This window comes from Oryzias latipes, chromosome 21 (assembly GCF_053564925.1).
Source record: "Oryzias latipes strain Hd-rR chromosome 21, Olatipes_Hd-rR_3.1".
Taxonomy (NCBI): Eukaryota; Metazoa; Chordata; class Actinopteri; order Beloniformes; family Adrianichthyidae; genus Oryzias; species Oryzias latipes.
In genome coordinates, this window is record NC_136257.1 from 27,208,608 (window position 1) to 27,229,397 (window position 20,790).

The 20,790-nt window shown below is 39.1% G+C and overlaps 1 protein-coding gene across 1 annotated transcript; it reads right to left on the reverse strand.

Moving 5' to 3' along the window:
- Positions 1-968: 968 nt before the first annotated feature.
- rpe (ribulose-5-phosphate-3-epimerase) lies at positions 969-10,891 on the reverse strand. The gene is made up of 6 exons (XM_004081792.5): positions 8,568-10,891; positions 8,225-8,304; positions 7,993-8,132; positions 5,113-5,247; positions 2,273-2,359; positions 969-2,194 (listed from the first exon to the last, which is right to left on the reverse strand). The coding sequence occupies exons 1-6, from the start codon at positions 8,753-8,755 to the stop codon at positions 2,072-2,074; spliced, it is 753 nt and encodes a 250-aa protein (XP_004081840.1). The 5' UTR covers positions 8,756-10,891; the 3' UTR covers positions 969-2,071.
- Positions 10,892-20,790: the final 9,899 nt, after the last annotated feature.

Genomic DNA, 20,790 nt, shown 5'->3' on the forward strand with positions numbered 1-20,790 from the left:
ACACAAGGGTTAAATTTCACTGGCTGTACAGTGGTGCAGTAGTTAGCACTCACACCCCCCCAGCAAGGAAGCCTTGGTTCAAATCCCTGCTGAGACATTTCTGCGTAGACTTTGCATATGAAACTGATGGCCGACAAAGTGTGAATTCTCAGAAATGTATCCACACCCAGCAGCCAATCAGAATCGAGCATTCACCCGGACCATGGTATAAATGACGCTCCAACGCCTTTTCTCAGAGTAAAAGCCTGCACTTTCTTTTATTCATCTGTGACTGAGCAAGCTTTTTTCTCTCCAGCTTTTTTAATTTCAAAACAATCAACAAATGGTGTGTGAAGACTGCAAGGCAATCTGGAGAGAGACAACAACTGTCAGTTAGCAGATAATGAGGCTCCAACATGGCTGAAGAAGTGTGGAGCATGTGTAGGTGCCGACAGCTCCCTCGCTCCAGTCAGCGCTGTCTGTGTGAGGCGGCAGTCACACTGGCATACAAAACGCCTGTCACAATCTATTACAGCTGAAATTTGTCACAGGAGATTCCTTAATCATTTACAAATACATGTATCATGTTGCTCACTTCAGTGGCACGCGCACGGCTCCGACAGTCAAACACACCCCGACCCACTGGGCAAAGATGACACTATATCATTTAGAACGAAAACACTGATTTCAAGCATCAATATTTGAGCAGGTTTGTAATTGCCTCCAGGACATGTGCTGCATTATTGAGAGTGAGCTGTTTGCAGACTGAAGCTTGTAATGAGCAATTTCCATCGACAGAAGAGCATCTTTCAGCAAGATGAAGAGATGAAGATGCATTAGCGTCCGCTCCTTCCGGATGTCCTCATTAGGCAGATTCTACAGTCAAGTCAGACGGAGCACACTGATCTAAAAAAAAAAAAAAAACTCATGCTGATCACAACTTCTTTCAAAGCGTGATGATGTTCACACACATCAGCAAATGTGCCTGATTTTGGTTGTTTTCAGAACTTTATTTTGAAAAATTCTTATCCGTTACCATTTTTAAAAGCTGAATACAGAACTGATTACAGAATCTTCTCTTATGCAGTTGTGTCAAAGCTTTCCCCGAGGAAAAAAAAAAAGGTTTAATCAATTTTTGTGTCCATAGTCGCCACCTAGTGTGAAAAACATGACACTGCAGCAAAGGTCAATTTCATCTCATGGCATCTCTTTTCTTGAGGTTTGAGGATGTTTTATTTTTAACCAGAACTGAGAGAATAAAGGTCAATCTATGTCAGAGCAGAAAATGTGCCAAAAGACTCTTGACATGTAAACTGATTTGTTAAGCAAAGCAGCTTCCGACAACATTTGCCTCCAAACATCCTTTGGTTCAGGTTCTCTTTTGCTGCCTGACCGGCAACATTTCCATCATGATGTTACGAAAGGAGCAACTTTATCCTCTCTGTGTGCTCATTGATTTGGGAGTTCAGTCGTGGCAGAAGAAGTTCGGTTTTGACATTGAGAGGTTCAAGCTTGAACTTTTAAGCATTTAGGAATCTTTTAATCCTCTTTTAAAACAGATGCGTGTTTCTCATTAGCAGAGAAACATTTTCAAGCTGCTGTCAAACCAACAACTAAAACTGCTTTGCAAATTGGAGAAATTCACATTAGTTTTTTTTTTTTTTTTGCAGATCTAACATCGTTTCCATGACTACAGGGTTATTATAGTATGAACTAAACTTGAAAATGTTTCCCAAAACTATAATTTGGGGAATAAATCAAAGAATAAGACCACTTAGAATTTTAGCAAAACTGTTCAACCTTTTTTATCTTTTAAACAAGATTTAATGGAAGAAAAAATAGTCAAACTTTTACAATTAACTCAGTTAATCTCCATGAATGATTGAAACGACAGACGATCTTTTCCGGAATGTTTCTGCAGTTTTTTTTTTTTTGCTCCAATCTTGAATTCCATGATCCGCCATCCTGCGCTGAGATGAGACTCGGAGGTTAGAGCCTCATCTTATATCTGACGGAATCCAAACCGGCACAACTCAGCCTCTCCGGCCCCCGCCACCCCAACAAGTCCACGCCGAGGCCGGTCCACAGGATGTCAGCGGTCCAGCGAGCGCTTCTGGATTGCCTCGGCCACCGCCGTGCGCAGGAGTGCGATGACGGAGCGCGGGTCGTCGCTTCCAATCACAGCGCTGCCCGACACGATCATGTTGGCCCCCGCCTGGACAAGACAGGCGCGAAAGGTGAGGCGTGCGTAACACTAAAAACGATCCGGGCGTACAGAATGCTGATCTTTTACCTCGGCGCACTTGTGAATGGTGTCGGGACCGACCCCCCCGTCCACCTCGATGTCCAACGAAGGGAACTGACTGCGCAGCCAGCTCACCTGTTTGCATGCACAGAAGGCAGACGCTCTTTAGTTACATAGAAAGAAAAGATGTCAATAAAACAGACATAATATTTTAACCACTTTCTGCTAAAAGTCCGCTTTAAATAAAAAATGTAAAAAAAGTTATTACTGAAGTTTGGAAAAATACTTCATATCTTTCTGCCAACTTTGATCAATTTGTACTCTGTCCCACTTCAAAACTGATCATTCTATGATTATTCTATCCCAAATGGAAAAAAATCATTTCAAACATCAGCTTTTTTGACCATTTCTCTGGAGATATTGGGACGATTCAAACTTTAAAAACCCACTCCATTCATTTCAAAGCATTTCTGGTGAGGTTTGAACTATGATTATTCACTTTTTTAGCCAAACGATAAAAAAAAAGACCTATTGTTTTCTAGAACATCATTTCTGCAGAGCGGCAGTAGTTCATAAAACAATTGCCTCTGAGTTGTGGGAGGGACTATTGACGTCGAGTAACCCCACCCCCCATTCCCCTTACCGCTGCTGAGTTGGGAGCAGGGCCCTTGTGTCTTTCCTGTGTATTTTCTACAAGCTCTGTTTCAACCAGCTTTTTTTGTCTGCTTCTGATTCGCCACGATATGAATAAAGCAATACTCAGAAATGCATTTTGAGCTGAAATTTTTTTATATGTGTCCTCCAGCATCAGAAAGAAGCCACACGAACATGTTAAAAACGCCAAAAACATGATTTGCATCAGAGTGGGTCTTTAAAGAATCTACCTGGTTTTAGTCCCAACTTTTCTTTAGCGACCAGAGGCTCCACTGCGGCAGCAGAAATGCTTCATCCCCCATCTTGCATTTGTTACGTGTTGTCCTGCTCTGTGGCGGCGGTCCCTGACAACATCCAGTGTTTGGCAACTGTCCCTACAGCCAACTCACATTCCTACACTCTAATCTGTGTGTGTATAATCTCCACCTCAGACGTTCTCTTTACAAGATTGAACATAAAACACACCTAGATCCACAAACAAATGATATTTATAATGTAAGATGTTTGTGGATTTGGAAGCTGACCTATGCAGCTTTCACTCAATAGATAAAAACAAAATATCAAATAAGGAATGAAAATAATGTTTTTGTCACCAACTGTTAACGTCGCAGGTTCATTTTCTCTAATTATTTCTTTGGTAGAAGATAAACTAGTATTTTTTTTAATTATTTTAATAAACAAAGTGACCATTTAGATTATGTCAGTCAGAAATTGTTCATCTAAACCATTAAACTTCACTTTCGGCTAAATCACTACACAGTTTGTCATCCGTAGATTAAACTTTATTGCAAAGAAACACTCACTCATATAACTTATTTCCTTTGAAAGCCCCATTCCATTTTAGATCAAATTAAAACCATTTGTGTTTCTTTCCTAGGACAGAGTTTCTGCAGAGCGACAGTAGATCATTAAAAATTCGCCTCAGAGTTCTGTATGGGGCCGATGGTGCGGAGTAACCCCACCCGCATTTCCCATCATCCATCTATCTACGCACTTTCCGGCTAGCTTACAGCCCCTCACACCCCCAACCCAACATTAGCGCTGCAGCAAAAACAGCGAGCAATATTGGAGCTATCCGAGCGTACAACTTTGAGCCAGATGCTAACATCTGTGTATTTTGCTTTTTAGATTCTTGAGGCCCATCCAGCGTCTTTTCTGTGTACAAATACAGTTTTTCACACAGCATTGTTTTCGTCTGCTCCTGATTCACAACAACTTGAATCAAGAAATAGTGAGGAATGCAACTTTAAGCTTCATTTTCCTTATAAATGTCCTCCATCATCAGAAAAATGCTACAAAAATCGTGAAAAACACTAAAACCACCATTTTCATAGGAGTTTATAATATTTTCTTGTAGGTTTGAGTGGGAGGAGCCTTCACTGGATTCAATTTTGATTTGAAAAAAAAAAAAGTCTGTAAAACTTTAAGAAAGCAAATGGCGGACAGAACTGCTGCGGCATTCACACTCCTGACGCAGCATTCACACTCCTGACGCAGCATTCACACTCCTGACGCAGCATTCACACTCCTGACGCAGCATTCACACTCCTGACACCTCCCATTACAGTCTGCCATCTCTGCAGATCCAAGTCGCCGCATCCGCCACTCCTCTAACTGGGACTTTTGACGGTATTTCATGTCTCAGTTTCAAGATAAAAAATAAATAAATAAAAAATCAGAAGAGCAGAAGTTTAATGAGCGTGCAGCGGGACGCAAAAGAGAGAAACTCAGACTAGGAAGCGGGACGTTTGTTGAAGCTGCAGCAGCAGCAGCAGCGGCGGCGGCTCATCTGGGAGCAGAAAGGGAGGTTTGGAGAGACGCAGCAGACATTGGCATGCAGCAGGCTCCTTCTGAGGGGGGGGGGGGAGTCAGAGCTTTGAGGAGGCAGAGCCACATCTGAGGCTGGAAACGAGGAAGCCGAGTGGGAAACGGATCCACTGCTGAGTGATGACGAAGCAGCTTCACTCAAACTCTGATTCAACCATTTTTTTCCTTTTATGGGGCGCAATTACTCATATGTGTTAAATATGTTAACCCTTGTGCTGTCTTGTGGGGTCCAGATGCCTCGGAGGCACGTTAACATTAGGAGTGGGGTCATCTGGACCCCACAAGACAGCACTAGGGTTAATTTTGCACTTTTGCTTGATTTTATGCATCAAATAAATAGGATAGAGGGACCAACATTGAAGATCCACAGAACAAGCTGCAAACCTGGCTCATATCTCTGTTCTTACCTTCGGCATCATGTCATCCATGAACTTCTGTCCTCCAAAACCGGGCTCCACAGTCATGACCAGAGCCATGTCGATCTGGTTGGCCCAGGGAGCCAATTCTTCCACCGTAGTCCCGGGTTTGATGGCCAACCCCACCTGCAGCAAACCAGAACTGTTTCAGCACGCCTCATGGTTGAACCCGTCCTAAATGAGACACTGCAAAAGTCAACGGCTCGTCCGATCATCTTGATCCAGAAAAAAGTGATAATCCAGGAAAATATTCAATACAAAAACCCCCCCAGAAAACAAGGAAAATGTGAAAAAGTACCTCAAAGTATATTTTCCTAACAGTTTCCTGACTATCCGTCTGCTGTATCCATCGAATTAATCCCTCTGTAGTTTTGACAACCATTAATAATACATTTATAGCTCTATTTCAAGCATTACTGCATTTATTTTTACTTAAAATACAACAGTGTAAGAAATTACACAAAACAATTTTTTAATACTGTGATTTTCCGGTTTTTTTCGATCAGATTTAACATATTTTAAAGATCAAAATGCATAAATAAAAGATTTAATCAAACAATGATGGTTAAGGGTCCAGCATGTGGTTGGAAACATGTTTTTCATGATCCTTATTATAACTTTTTCAAACACATTTGATGAACAGTGTGTGCAACATGTGGTCATTAGGATTTTTAGAAACAAGGCAAACAATCTGAGACATTTTTCACAAACTTTTGGATAGTTACAAATGATAATAATAACCTTCATTTAAATGTCTTTTCCAAGAAATTCCAATAACTTGCAGCATAAATCTTGAATTATTTTTTTTTAAATAATTCCTACAGCTGCATAATAAAATGTTTATATAAACGGGATCAAAAATGTGGTGTTCTGAAACATGTCAGGAAATCTTACATTAGAACTTTAAAAAGTGTTTTACTAAATGGATTTTGGGGATTAAAAGACAAGTTTTAAAAAGAAGGAAAAAATATTTTTGCTCTATTTATTCCCCTTTTTTATTTTTCTGCCTGACAGGCGCTGCGTCTTCAATAAAAAAGGCTTCTGTCAATGTTTCTGCTGTTCCACAGATCTGCATGTCAGAGGATGAGATTGAGCTGCAGAGGAGCTCCGCCCGTCACACGCCGCAGCTCAAGCAAACACAAATCTGAGGACTTTGTGTTCAAAGGTGTGTTTACAGAGCACATCAGTTGCTGACAGTCTGGGCTGCATGTGGATGCCTCAAGTACAACAAGTCTACAACAAGAAGCACAAACACTCTGTCAGAACGCATAGATGCCAACAACACGCAGTTCTGACAGCTCATGCAAGCCTTCAGCCCACACAGGAACCACCATGCTGACCCCTCAGGGTCACAGGCTGGTCAGTTGAGAGATTTTAATCTGAAATACAGGTTCCTGCTTCATCCGCTAATATACGCAATGGATTTTGGAACTGGAATGTACGGTGGCCCGGAAGTGCAAATCCCATCAACATATCACCCAATGCAAAACCATTTTAAATATCACTATTCTGAATGCAAACCAAATGATAAATACATTTACATTTTATCAATTAAAGTAAAAATTCAAAAACCTTGTTTTCAGAAATCAAAATTTTGAAATGTTAAACATGAAACTAAATAAGAAACCAGAACATCACTGATTGTTGAAGAGTTTTGAAAAACTGTGATAAAGACTTGATTGAGCAATCACCCACATTTGCAGAAGCTTAATGAAATATCTTTTGACCATATTTCCATGCTAAATAACTTCCTGTAGAAAAGGTGACCAAACGTCTTCCTTTCATCAGTGACGTCCCAAATCTTCGATTTCTGGAAATTACATTGTTTTTCTGAAACGATTCCTTTTTATTTTGTTTCTTTTTTGTAACTGGGTTTTAGTTTTTTAGAATTCTTAATTTTTGTATTGTTTTCTAAAATGTAATTTTGTTTGTATTATTTGTTTTGCTTTTAAATTGATCTTTAAAATGTTTTTGCATCGAGTGATTTGCACCGTGCTATAAACAAATCAATACTTCAAGACCCACTCCAATCCTCTTTTGATCTCTTTTAAAAGCATACCCAGTAGTATTTTAATTATGATTATGCCATTTTTGTGTCGTTTTCTAGGACATAGTTTCTAAATTCACCTCTGAGTTGTTGTTGGTGCAGAGTGAGCCTGCCCCTGCTTCCCGTCATCCTTCTGTTTACACCCTCTCCCACTAGCTTACAGCCCCTCACACTGTCAACCTGACATTACACGTGCATGCAAAAAAAACGGTGAGTAATGTTGGAGCCATCCAGCTGTACAGTGTTGATCCAGATTCCAGCTCAGACGAGGAAAACCAAGACGTACACGGATCTATTTGTTTGCAAGTGGAGGCATCAGAATGGAGCGGAGCAGGGAGCTTGTGGTCTGACTATTGTAGAGCTACAAGCTTTTTTACGCAGCATTTTTTTCGGCTGCAGCTGATTGACAACATATTGAATAAAGAAATGAAAATTTCTAAGCTTCATTTTCATTAGAGTGGGTGTTAAAAGGAATCAACCTGCTAACAGCACTTTGCAAACGTTTCCCCAAAGGTTTTGAGCCGTGACTGTATCTAAATACCATAGTGCCTCATAGCAATGCTGCAGTTTGCAGTTTCTCCACCATTGCTTGTGTTTAAACTCCTTTTCTCTAAATGCAGAACATCCGTGTTGCTGCATTCTCTGTTGCATAATAAACCCCTTCTTACCAAGACTTCACGTCTTCCGTGACTCAAACATTGATGCATTCATTAGAGAACTTCCACTTCAGGTACTGCTCCTCTCTAGTCCACCCCAAAGACTAAAACATCAGAAGTTCTACCTAAAACCCTTGACTATAAAGCCAGAAAGTCTTCTTTCCTCACCTTCATTCTGCTTTCTCGAATCTCCTTGATGAGGTTTCCAGGGTTGGTTGTGGCCTCCAAGTGGAAGGTGTACTGGCTGGCTCCTGCTGCAGCCATGGGCTTCACCCACTGCTCCGGTCGGGACACCATCATGTGCATATCTGTGACAACACTACACTGTTTCTGCACCTCAAACAGCAGGACAGTTTTAAATCAGCTTTGTGGTCCAGTGAGTGTGCGGCTGATTTCTCACCAAAAAAGGGGTCTTGGCCCACGCATTTCCTAAGGCACTCCACCATGGGGTGACCAAATGTGATGTTGGGGACAAAATGCCTTCGTGGGGGAAGAGGAAAAGATCAATCGAATTGGGAAATCCTTAGCTGCTAACGTGTGAAAAAGTGCCTTTTCCAATAACGATAAATTGTCAATAAATAGTAAAACTAAAAGGAACGATATTTCTTTAAAGACACATTATTTTAACCTCACCCAAGTTTACTTTGAACTAATAAATTTAACTTTCTTCTGGTTTAAACTAATTCTGTACTTTGCTAGTTTTTAGCGGTTAGCATTCTAGCTAACAGTACTTGTGAACTGACCCGTCCATGACGTCCAGGTGCAAATAGTCCGCCCCACACTCCATCATCCGCACACACTCGCTGCCCAAGCAGGACAAGTCGCTGCTCAGGATGGATGGACCTATCTTTGCACTGTATGCCATGCTGTGCTTGGTGTGTGCATACAGCCTGGCAGCGGCACTGACGAAACGACAAATTGTGAGATACATGTTGCTCAACTTCCGCTAAGGGCCTTCAAAATAAAACGCAATGGCTTAAAACCATATCTGTATTTTTGGAGTTACACAAAAACGGAGGGTTTAAATACATTCACGTTTCAAGTTACACCAAATTCTCAGCTGTTATTTTTTAACTGATTTTAAAACATTAGATATTTAATTCTGAGAATGGGTCAAAGTTTTACTTTTTTTGTATGTGTACAAGTCATGTTCGGAGCTCACACTTCCGCTTTGCAAATCAGACAATACTTATCTTTTATCGCTAGATGGCGACAGACGCTTTTGATGAATTCCACTTATAAACATAGTTTAACTTTTTGTATTTACTTTTATTCTTTTTTTTTTTGAGCATGTCAATATGGAAGTCTGGTTAATAAAGAAAATTAATTGACGAATAGAAGAAGTGTTTTTTTTAAATAAAGTCGTAACAAATAAGAAAAAAATGTCAAAAATCTGAGCTCTTTTTCAGGCTGTTTGTACAACAAAATAATCTTCTACTTTCCTGCTGCTACTACAGTTATATATATAATTACAGCTATATATATATATATATATATATATATATATATATATATATTTAATGTCAAATACATCACTAAATGTAAAAAGAAATGTGAAAAAAGAAATGTATTAGTTAACTGAGTTACCACAAGTAGAGCTGTGGATGCAATTCAAAGCACACCTTCAAACCAAAGGGCCTCCTTGTATGTAACTATAGAAAAAACAATAAACCAAGACATCTGGAAGAAAAACTGTTTTCACATATCTGTTGCATCTTATGCTGCTTATGCTCCAAAAACATCACACTTACGATATTTTCCGAGTTCCTGAAAAAAATGATGTGTTTCAAACTTGAAAAAGAAATCTCTACAAAACCCTGTAAAGATAGTGCTAAAAAGCTGAAACTGTAAAAAAAAAAACAAAAAACACCAGCGAATTGTTCTTGTCAGTGATTGTTGTTGTGTTTGGGCTTAAAATAAGCCAGCATCATCCAAAAAGGTAAATGTTGGACCCAGATGGGATTGCCAAATGAACCATAACTCACATTACAGCTCCACATTAGTTGTGTAGTTGCATCAAAATGTTGCAACTTGTCAAGTTGTGATGCCATTGCAAAGCCCTTAAACTCAGGAAACGTGTGGGTGATGCTAAAAGCGTGAGTTAAAACGACGGCTCGTGATTCAGCGCCACAGACTCTGCAGGGAGGAACGGACCAAAAGTCCAGGAAGGTATTAGGTGAAGCTCTTCTGACACTGTCTAAACAAACAAAAATAAAACAAATTTATAGACTGAATGATTCCAAATAAATGTGAAAACTTTGCAGAAGGTGATGAAACTTGCTTTTTTTATATTTATCCTGGCAATTAAAAAAACAACAACTTTTTAATCACATTTTCTGTTTATCAGTTGTCAGTTTGTTTGTTTTTTGGGGGGAGGAAATGTTGGACAGACAGCTGCTAATTATAATGTCATGATTTAAAGTAATGCAACTTTCATTTATGATGGCCTTGGATTAGATCCACTGAAATAGTTTGAATGCTTCTCAGATGGGTGTGGAGGGGAATTAAAGTGCTCCGCTTTTCATAGAGGAGCTGAAACCATGAAGAGCATCTCACAGTCTGATGGACTGAACCGAATCTGACATTTACAAGTTTTGGCCACGTCTTGTGTTGCTGCTGCAGTGATCGAAACACTTTTAGCATGAAGCCCCTTAGCAGACAGGCAGGCATGATGCATGGAGTTTTGCAGAAAGGTTAAAGCATACTTGAGTTTCAGGGAGCCGGGGCCTCAGGAGACTCTGAGCAAGGCAGTAAAACAAGCTTCGGTTCTGACAGTCGTAGAAGTTTTATTAGTAGGTTTAAAAAGAAAAAGAAAAAAAAGTCCTTCATCTGCAGAACGAGTCTCTTAACCTGCTGAGGGAAGATGATGATTCATTGCATGTCGCATAAAGAGTCTGAACGAGATGAGCAAGAGGTGATTGAACTGTCTGGTTTATGATCAAGGTTAATGCACCCCCACGCACCCCGCCTACCTGCTTAATTAAAGGGGTCCTTCTTCTAACTGCAGTTAAAAAGCATTCCTTACCTTCTGCCAAAAACACAAGCTGACTGGAGGCTTCTATTTACTGAAGGCCACCATTGAAAGCATCTTGTTTTGGTTTAGCGGAGCAGGAAAAGCTCAGGAATGTAACTCATACTCGCTTTTTGGAATTTTGTTCCTGTTTTCTGTGGAGGTTTGTTGACATAGTTTCAATCTGAAAACACCCCCGTAGTTTTGATTCAGGTTGCGTAATGCCTTTTTCTGTTTGTTTGTTTTTCTGATGACACGCACGCTATGCCAGTCTGCTAAAAGTAGAAAAGGAAGGCATGAATGAATTCTTACAAAAAAAATCAAATATCATGATTTTGTAAGGTTTTAAATGAAAGCTCCAATCATCTTAACAGTTCAAATTGTCACTTTTTAAAAGATGAACAACAACAAAAAAAATGAAGGTTCATTTCAACATAAAACCTGCAGTATTTTACCTTTTAAGAATGGTTTATTATAAAATATAACAAGTGTGTTTGAGCTCCCATGGCTGAAGATGGCAACAGGCCTACACAATCAGTTAGTTCCTGCAAACGTGTTTATTGCTGTTGGTTTCCAGGAGATATGAGGACGTCCTTCAGGCGGCCTCAGAGCCAGAGTTGGGTTTCTTTTATGGGTGACCACGGTAATCAAAAGTGTCAAAGAAATCTTAAACACTGTCATTTATACTGTGAGAAGGAAAAACGCGGGGAGGAAAAAAAGGACGATTGGGTTTTTCATCTTCATTAACTTCTCTGTGGGTTTCCTTAGTGACTGAAACGTACATACTTCACGCTGATTTTCTGATCAGCAACAGGCCGAGTCATTTGTTGCAGATGGAACAAGAGATCAAATGACCCAATGGTCAAGTACACCATGCTTTGTATTTTTTGGATCCTGTTTATTTAAAGACCCATTGCAAGAAAAATCATATTTTCTGTGTGATTAGTATGTTCTTGTGGCATTTTTCTGATGATCGAGGACAAACATAAAGAAAATTAAGATAAAAATTGCATTTCTGGGTCTTTCTTAATTCAAATGAAGTAGAAGTTTACAAAGGGACATAGGTGCTACAATCAACAGCCTGCTCCGTTTCATTCCAATGCATCCGCTTGCAGATGACTAGAGTCATGTACGTCTTCGTTTGCCTGGTAAAAAACTGCCCGGCTGAAAAGCTCCAATATTGCTCGCCATTTTGTTGCACCAGTAAAGTTAGGTTGTGAGGGGCTGTAAGCTAGCGGGAGAGAATATGAACAGATGGATGATGTGGACTGGCTTCCACCGTGCCGACAGTCCCGCCCACAGTTCAGAGGTGGATCTCTGATAAACTCCTACTCTGCAGAAACCATGTCCGAGAAAACAACTAGTTTTTTTTTTTGGCTAAAAACGGCCTATTCAAAATTAAAAGATCACTGGGAATGCTTTTTCAATAGATCAAAAGAAGATTGGAGCAGGAGAAGACATAACAATAAGATGACATGTTTTAATTGATTATTTTTTATTATTTCAAGCCACCAGTTTTTATTTTTCTGTTTTTTTTCCAGTCTTGGATTATGTTAAAGTCAAGACATCTCTGGCTGAGCTGCTGTTTTATTGTTTGTCACAAAGCAATTTCCCAAAGACTCCTTAACCAAAAAGTTATCAGTGAAAAATTATATTTAAAAAAAAAATCCTAAAATTAAGACTCGGGGAAAAAAAGAGGACTTTTTATAGAATTTCTCCTTCAACATAATTCTAAGGGCAATTAATGTGTTATATTTTTAAAATGAGAATTTTTAAAAGGATAAACTTTGGGAAATTCATGAGCAGAATTTAAAATTGCTAAAGGAAAATCATATTGATTAGATAATAAAAGTTGTCCATGGATAAACTTGTGAAGAATGTGATCATGTCTCCCCCAGGACAAAAAAGAACAACAAAAACAACAAAAAAAAAAAAAACTCAGAGTGGAAGTGATCACAACCCTGAGATATTTGGTAAAAGATCAAATAAAAACTGTGAGGACTTGAACCTGATCCAAGTTAAACAGTGCTGCAATCATGTTAGTTGGGAAAAGGTAAGTCATTTTTCTTTCATTAGGTTACAAATAATCAGGCGAGTAAATGAAAACAGGTAAATAACTACCATGTGTAAATCGGCCTCTCGCTGCCTCGCTAACATAAGGCTTCCTGTATTTGCCTGAAACACCCCAAGGGAATTTTTAATACTGAAATAGGAGGTTGTCTGAAAGAATTGTAGCATAATCTGTTAATTCAGCCTCAGTTGCAGAGCTCTGTCAGCAGCAGCTCTGTGTCTCAGGCACAAAATGGATCTCTTTCAACACAGGTGCACCATTAGAGTTCTGCGAAATTTCCCAGTTAGAACAGTCCAGACGGGGTTCCTTCGTTTTCTTTTCTTTAGAATAGAGCTTTGCTGCATCCAAACTTTAAATAAAAAGAAAATTATACTTTTGTTTTCATAAACAGCTAAATTCATTTGTTGATATTGTGTATGCTTTGTAGGATTTTCTGAAGGCCATTATTAACCCTTGTGCTATCCTAGGCACTTTAACGTTGGGAGTTGGGTCATCTAGACCCACTAGACAGTGCGCTGAACCTTTTTTCTTCAATGATTTGTGATCTTCACTGGCGTCCATGGATTACATGAAATCTTTCCACATTTATCCACCTTTGTCATGGTAGGGAGAACACGTCAATGTAAGGGTGGGGTCATCTAAGATAGCACAAGGGTTAGTTAGTTTTAAAATAATGAAATAAAATAATCATCAAGCTCATCCCCACTAAAGAAAACACAACATGAGGACACAAAGTGACTTTGGATAAATAATTTGTTCTTATTATTGGTCATTTGCAGGAGTAATAGAGCACTGATTCATAAAGCAGAATTTCTTCCATAAATAAGTCGCACATTTCCATTAACCTCTGCAGGAACTCAAGCCGTATAGGTGCTGTTATGTTTGGGCTTTTTTCCTGACACTGATTATTAATCGGAAACTTTTCTCCATTATCTTGATTCGAACCTTCCTCTGTCCTCGCAGCAGCTGCTGATTCTGAACTCCTGAACAAACAATCGGCTCAGGCGCGTCTGTAGTGATGCTCAGACGGAGAGCGTCTCTGAAGCCTCTCTCTGCCTTGAACTTAACGTCTGGAAGGTCAGGATCTGAGAGGGGAAACGGAAGGGTGCGGCGGTTAGAGCTACTGTTAATGCTAATGATCAGTTTTTGTTGTTTTTTTTCTGCCGTGTGGAGGGGGTACTGGGAGGAAAAAAGTCTGATTGTGTCAGGGACACAGAGATTTCTCAAAAGCTCTTTTTGGTTCGAGACTAAGTATAAAAAAACACAGATTTTCCTCAGTGTCTTCAATACTTTAAAGTTGAATTCCATAGTGAAAACATATACAACATTTAGTCCATCACAGTGGAAAAAGATTTCTAATAAATATAGATCCAAAATAGATATAAAAATGTATTTAAAATTAAATCAATCAAAACCCTAAAAATCTAAGAAAGTTCATCAGTTGTGGATCTGGAGACTCTGGGAACAACAAACAAGCTCCACTCAGAGAAAACAGCTCTTGTGGGGAGATGTGGAACAATAAGATCATGTGGACAGGAAGGGGGCCAGGCTGGGGGCTTATATAATATACTCCACATTTTATAGGTAGAGCAGAGAAAACATGATCTAATGAGAAATGGGATCCAATTAACCAGTATCAGTGTTCTCACATCAAGGAACAACAAAAACACATTTCATTTCAGCCTGATTTATGGATTAAAAGTTTAGTCCTATTCAGACATGACTGGCGGGGTGAATGTGAAACAACTGAGGCTAAGGATTACTATGCTTAGACAGGGAATCTCTGTGGTTTCAAGTTTATTTTTTTCCAACCTCTGAGATTTTATTTTTCCCTAATGAAATATCAACTTTTGTTTGATTCAAACATTTAAAAATAATCTAAGTCAAAGTTCAGGAAATGTCTAAGAAAAACAGCTACACTTAGCCTTTTTTTCCACATTTTCTGTTTCTCCAAAACTAAGAACACGTGCGTGGAAAAGCAGGTGAGCTGTGCACTTGCGACGTCGAAGAATTCAAGATGATAATCTGCCATTTTTGGTGAACTGATCTTCAGCATGCGTGCAATCTCCATGTAATCTGTCTGTCAATTTGCTGCTCAGAAAAACAAAGATGCCAGCAGAAAGATACACGAGAAATGTTCCCAAATAAGCAAAATACTGCAGAGAATCAATCTGGAGAACGTTATAAAACAATTTAAAAACAGTTTGAGCTCTGAAAAGATCAGAAGACTTTTTTTTCTTCTTTTTCTTTTTTTTTTACGTGTCCTGTCCAACAGCTGGGCAGGCAGATGAGAGCTGAGGGCCTCTTGTGTTGGACATACTTTACTTTAACAAGAGGGGTTAGTAATCTTCAGACAAACCAAAGGTATGACTGAATAAACCCCTTTTGTAATTGAGGCCAAACTTTATTAATTTCAATCATGTTTGAAAATCTTTTGTGTTGGACCGGACGGAAAAGGAAAGAAGGGAAGAAGAGAGAGGGATGTTAGAGAGAGAGGGGGGGGGTAAGAGGGTGATAATAGGAGGGGGGGGGATAAGACTATGAAGCAGCATAAAGCAACAAGTTTACTGGTTGTTTATCATTACGGTAAGGTTCAAATGTAGTACAAAAAGGGCGGGGCCTGTCCACACACACACTCAAATGTTATCAACACACCTGCTGGCTGAAAAAAATGTCCACATGTCAACATGTACACAAAACCGATAGTGAAAAAAAGATCAGAAGACTTTTGGCACGTTCAAAGAATTCAGGGCAGTTTTCAATCTTCTCAGGAGGGGATTCACCTCAGGCACAAACTGTGCAATGCTCAGAAAATTTAGAAGAAGAAAAAAAAAACTTCCATAAGCTAGTGCTCTGATCCTCACAGGTTTCACACAAAGTTGTGTTGAAATCCACAACAGTTCGATAACAGAAACAACTATAACTGCTTTGTAAAGTTTTTCAGGAGAAAGTCTTTTCTAAGAACAAACGAAGGCTGAGAAAAAATAAGATGGACAAGTTTTTAATCAGTGTTTTATATACAGATCAAATAGAGTTCAACTGTGATGCCCGTTGAAGAATTATTTTAAAAAAACGGTAACTATATCTTCAAGGTTTCACTCATCTTCAATGGGAACTCCTTATGAGAAGCGTTGAATCAAAAAAATTCTGATTTTCAAATAGGCAGGTAAAATTCCACACCTGAACCCAAATAAATCTCTTCAACAGAGTGCTCAAAACCACTATTTCAATTAAAGTAGGGTTACTTCAAAACTATTATTTAGGGGCAGCACGGTGGTGCAGTGGTTATTGATCTCGCCTGACAGCAGGAAGGCTCCGGTTGAAATCCCAGCTGGGAACCTTTCTGTGTGGAGTTTGCAGGTTCTCCTGATGCATGTGTGGCTTAAAATCAGAGAAGTGAAGGTTTACTTTGCATGAATTTTGAAGCCCAAAAAAATCACAGCAAGGTGAATTCTAATGACTATAACAGACAGTGCCGTGGAGGATGCTCACAAACACACACACACAGGTCAAACCTTTACTTGTGAATGAAGTCCATTCGTCTCTCCTGGATAAAAATCTTTGTGACTTTAAGGTAAAAACTTCTCCTTATCTTCTTTTAGTTAAAGATATGTTGTTCAGTATTGGTCATCCATTAATTATTACTTCATGTTTGGAATAAAAGTCCACATTTGAATCATTTTTAAATTAGATTACATCTCCTATTTTTGCAGTCAGTTAAAGCAAAACATAAAGACTTCTTAGTCATTCTATAAATCATTTTAACAAATATTTCTCAACAAGATATCTGATTTCTTCAGATGTCTCATGACAAACATGTTGGGTGGTCATGGCTAGAGAGTTTTTCTGCAGATGTTGGTGGAGGGCGCCTCAGCTCCTTTAGACTTTGCTGAAAACTTTTCAAGGGGATTTTATTTGCCCCTTGAGCAACGCTGTAAACACTTTTCTCGTAACTCCTGAGTTTTTGAGTCACCACCCAGAAAAAAAATAATTGTACACTTAGAAACTCACAAACAGATTTTATCCCATAAAACTGCTGTACAATCACTAAAAGAAGCCACTTAAACTTTCAGATCAAAAGATCTTTTCTTCTGCTTAGCAAAAGTAGACTTCAACCACCAAGAAAAATAATCTTATCAAGAAAGTTTTTTATTAGCAAACAAATCGCAGTTTAAACAAACACGTCTTATGTTGCAGTCACATCGAATGCGATTTGCGTGTCAAATTCGCATCAGTCGCCTCTATTTGGATACACAAAGAGTTTGCAGCTCAACGCTTGTCCAAAAATGTGTTCATAAACTTGACGCCACAGACGGATGTGGGAGGAGCAACCGCCAATGTTTTTAGCCTGATCGCTGCATGAAGCAGTGTCTGTATATCTCGTTTACAATGCATGGAAGACACAGACGATGTAGAAAAGATTAGGTTTATTTGTTTGAAGAGCTCAAAGGCACGTCTCCATGTCTGGTTTCATGAGATCATTCAGAGATTCCCCCAAAACGGTGAGGTTCATCATCTACTGCAGGAGCTGCATCTGAATGACGGCCGCTTTCAGCGGTACTTCTGTCTCTCTGTGATCCAGTTTGATGACTTGCTGTCCCGCATTAGTCAGAGGAGGGAAAAGATGAAAATAAGAACAAAATACAATACTTTTTTAACTATTGTATTGATGCAAATGATAAAATTATCATAAAGTTCTGCACAGTGGTGCAGTGGTTAGCATTTTACCTCACAGTGAGAAGGTCCTAGTTCAAATCTCAGCTGGGACCTGTCTATGTGGAGTTGTATGTTCTTCCCGTGCATGCGTGGGTTTTCTCCGGGAACTCTGGCTTCCTCCCACATACCAAAAAACATGCTTCACAGGTTGAGTAATTGTGTGGAACTGGCAATCTGTCCAGGGTGTACCCCTTCCAACAGTAGCCAGTTAAGGTTCTGGAGGCCCTGTGACCCCAAAAGGGAAAACGTGGGTTGAGAAAATGCATCGATGGATCATCAAGTTCAGGAAGAGAACAATCAGATTCTCCTCCATGTTGATTTTGGACTCCATCCACTGATCGAGTCACGTGCCAAAGCTGATTTCCTGATTTGTTGACACGGGCATCTTGTACTTCAAAGTTTAGATATTTTTAACTCTGGATGTTGCACCGTGGCACTCGTGCCCAAAGCTGAAATCTTGCCGCAGGACCTAAGATGGCATCTGTGCATTGACTGACTTCTGCCTCATGAAACTTCATCACACTTTGACCACTTTGTCATTCATAAATAGTAGCTCTTTGAGGACATTCGTGAGAGAAGATAAGATATTATTTATTGATCCCGCGTTGGGGAAGTTCAATTGTTACAGCAGATCAAAAAAAGTAGAACAACAATAATGTGCAAAAATAATGAAGGGCTATATATGCCTTAACAGCATATATAAGATGCTGAAAGGTACAATGACGTATTGGATATAGTTTATGTGGTTTAAAACTGGTAGCTCATTGTGTTGTTCATGTGGGGAAATATTACATCTAAACTTCGTAAAAAGAGCTGAATCCCTTGATTTAATATCCAATATTTGAAGTGTTTAGATGAAAGTATTGAGGGGAAAAACAAAACTGCCAAGTGCAATATTTTCTCACAGCATGAAGCTGCAGACTGTGTTCTCAAACAGATTTAGAAGGCTTTGATCGAATAGCTCCCTGAGATCAGATATTAAGATTTTGTGTTACCTCTTTTTTCTGATAAAAGGGTTTGGTGTGTTGATGTTTGAGTTTTAAGTGAAATCTTTTCTTCTATTTGATCAGTTCTCTCTGATAGTGAAGTCTTTTTCACTCTAGTGTACACTCTGTATCCACATCCAGTCGGGACTGTAAATCATGGGGATTTATTTCCTTTCGGGGAGTATCCAGTGCTTGTAGTTCAAAGAATGTTACAGGAAAATAAGCTGCTGAGCCTTTGTTAGTGCAGAAAAAAGTGCACCTTTGGGAAGCTCTTTGGTGCACCAAGTTTATCTCCCTAACAAGAAGATAAATGTTTTTTGAAAAGTGGAGGAAACCATTGCTATCCCTTTGTCTAAGTGGGATAATAGATCCTGACCTGTCTGGTGTTTCTAACAGCTGCTACATCCGATGTGGGAATCTCAGAGTAGTTCCTGTAGTGTTCACAAATTTTCAATAGAAAGCTTTGCCATTTAACCAGACTTTTTTGGCAACACTTGAAATCCGATGAGTTATTAGTAACCAAGTAACCAAGTGGTTACTTAGTAAAGGCTTCAGTTGGTTTTATTTAGAAACAGCCTTCAAGCTGTTTCATTTTACCCCATCCTTTCACGGATTGGCTTCTTGGTGTAATGGTGGACAAACAGCGCAGCAGTAATGCCAATAAGAGGTTGATATGGGTTTTGTCCTCATTCCCTCAGTGGGGAGTTTGCCCAGGGGTGTCAAAATCTACAATTCTAAAATCCAGTACTCTTGAAATTTCCCAGAAGTCTCTCCAAAAAAAACAGTGTGCATCGATGCTCACCAGCTCACTCAGCTGGACTGAGTGAGCCCTGCCCCAACTCGTTCCAAACAGGAAGTACCTGTTGGTTCCAGAAAACCAAAATCCCATGAGAAATAAACAGCTATAATTCAGTCTTCAACTTTAACGGACCTGGAAGTGAGACATTTTCAATGAGTGATGTCACACTCATTCAGTCCAGTTCTTCTATACAGTCAATGATGCTTACTAGGTTAGTGAATGTGGACCACAATGCATTGCGCTTGATTTATCTTTTTTTTTTAATTGTTTTAATTAATTTCTTTATAAATCCTCGACGTTTTCATCATCAGAACACAGAGGATTCAGAAATAGTCTTTGTAAAATATTATTATTTTGCTGGTTTTTTTCTGGCAAAATGGGTGACGTCGGCTTTTAAAAAAAGTCACGAGCAAGTGTCAAAGCTACATTAAAATCCAGGACACTTGATGGTCCCGCACTATATCGTCCTTTAAGGGTCTGGCGAGGGAATTCAGACATGGCTATGATATAAATATATTTTTGCACATATGGCTTTGAGACAGAAATGACGTGTTCATCAGCCCCAAACATGGATTTAGCAGCTCGTTTTTATCACATCATCACAGCTGACGTTCTCCAAGTTCCCCTAAACAGCTAATGGTCAAATGGTCAAACAGTTGAATTGAGTGTGAAAGCAGATGGAGGTGAATGTTGGGGAGAGACTGAATGTCTCTTCATCTCATTTATCAACTTAAAACAGCCTTTTCTGTCATGGCCATTGAGTTGTTGAGGGGTGGTCTATGAGGACTTCACAGGGTAAAGGGTATGAAAGATCTGGGATAGAAATAAGCATTGTCTTCCAACCGAGCGTGCGAGACAAAGAGCTCTGCTTTTGTGAAGTAAGAACCAGCGTTAATACTCCTTATCCGCTGTGACCTGTAACCCTTATTTTCTGAAATGTAATTAATTGGGTAAAAAAAAGGTTTACCTTAGTTTACCTTAGTCTACTACCCTAAAAGGCGGTAGCAGACTGAATGAGCATTGATTTATGGAAGCGATTTTGTAGCATTAATAAAAAGCAAAGTCAAAACCAGAAATGCTTTTTCATTTTCAAAATGAAGCTGCATTTTTTGACTAAAAAAGAAAATGAAAAAGCAATCCACCAAAATGCTTTTCCATTTCCTTCCTCAACACAGCTTATTCTGTCACTTAATTAAAATTAAAATTAAAATGGTATTTGACATTTCATTTTCAAGACGTTCCATGGTAAATGTGTAGCATAATTCATTTAGAAATGTTTAATTTGACATTTAAAATGGATTAATAGAAATGCTTTTTAATTTTCAAAATGAAGCTGCATTTTTTGACTCAAAATTAAAAAGAAAAAGCAATACTTCAAAATGCT

Bases quoted from the DNA above. Each gene is read 5' to 3' on its own strand.
- rpe (XM_004081792.5), bottom strand. From the start codon at position 8,755: ATGTATCTCACAATTTGTCGTTTCGTCAGTGCCGCTGCCAGGCTGTAT. The intron at 8,305-8,567 runs GTCAGTTCACAA...TCCCCCACGAAG, and splicing joins CACCTGGACGTCATGGACGG to GCATTTTGTCCCCAACATCA. The intron at 8,133-8,224 runs GTGAGAAATCAG...GTGTTGTCACAG, and splicing joins GGGCCAAGACCCCTTTTTTG to ATATGCACATGATGGTGTCC.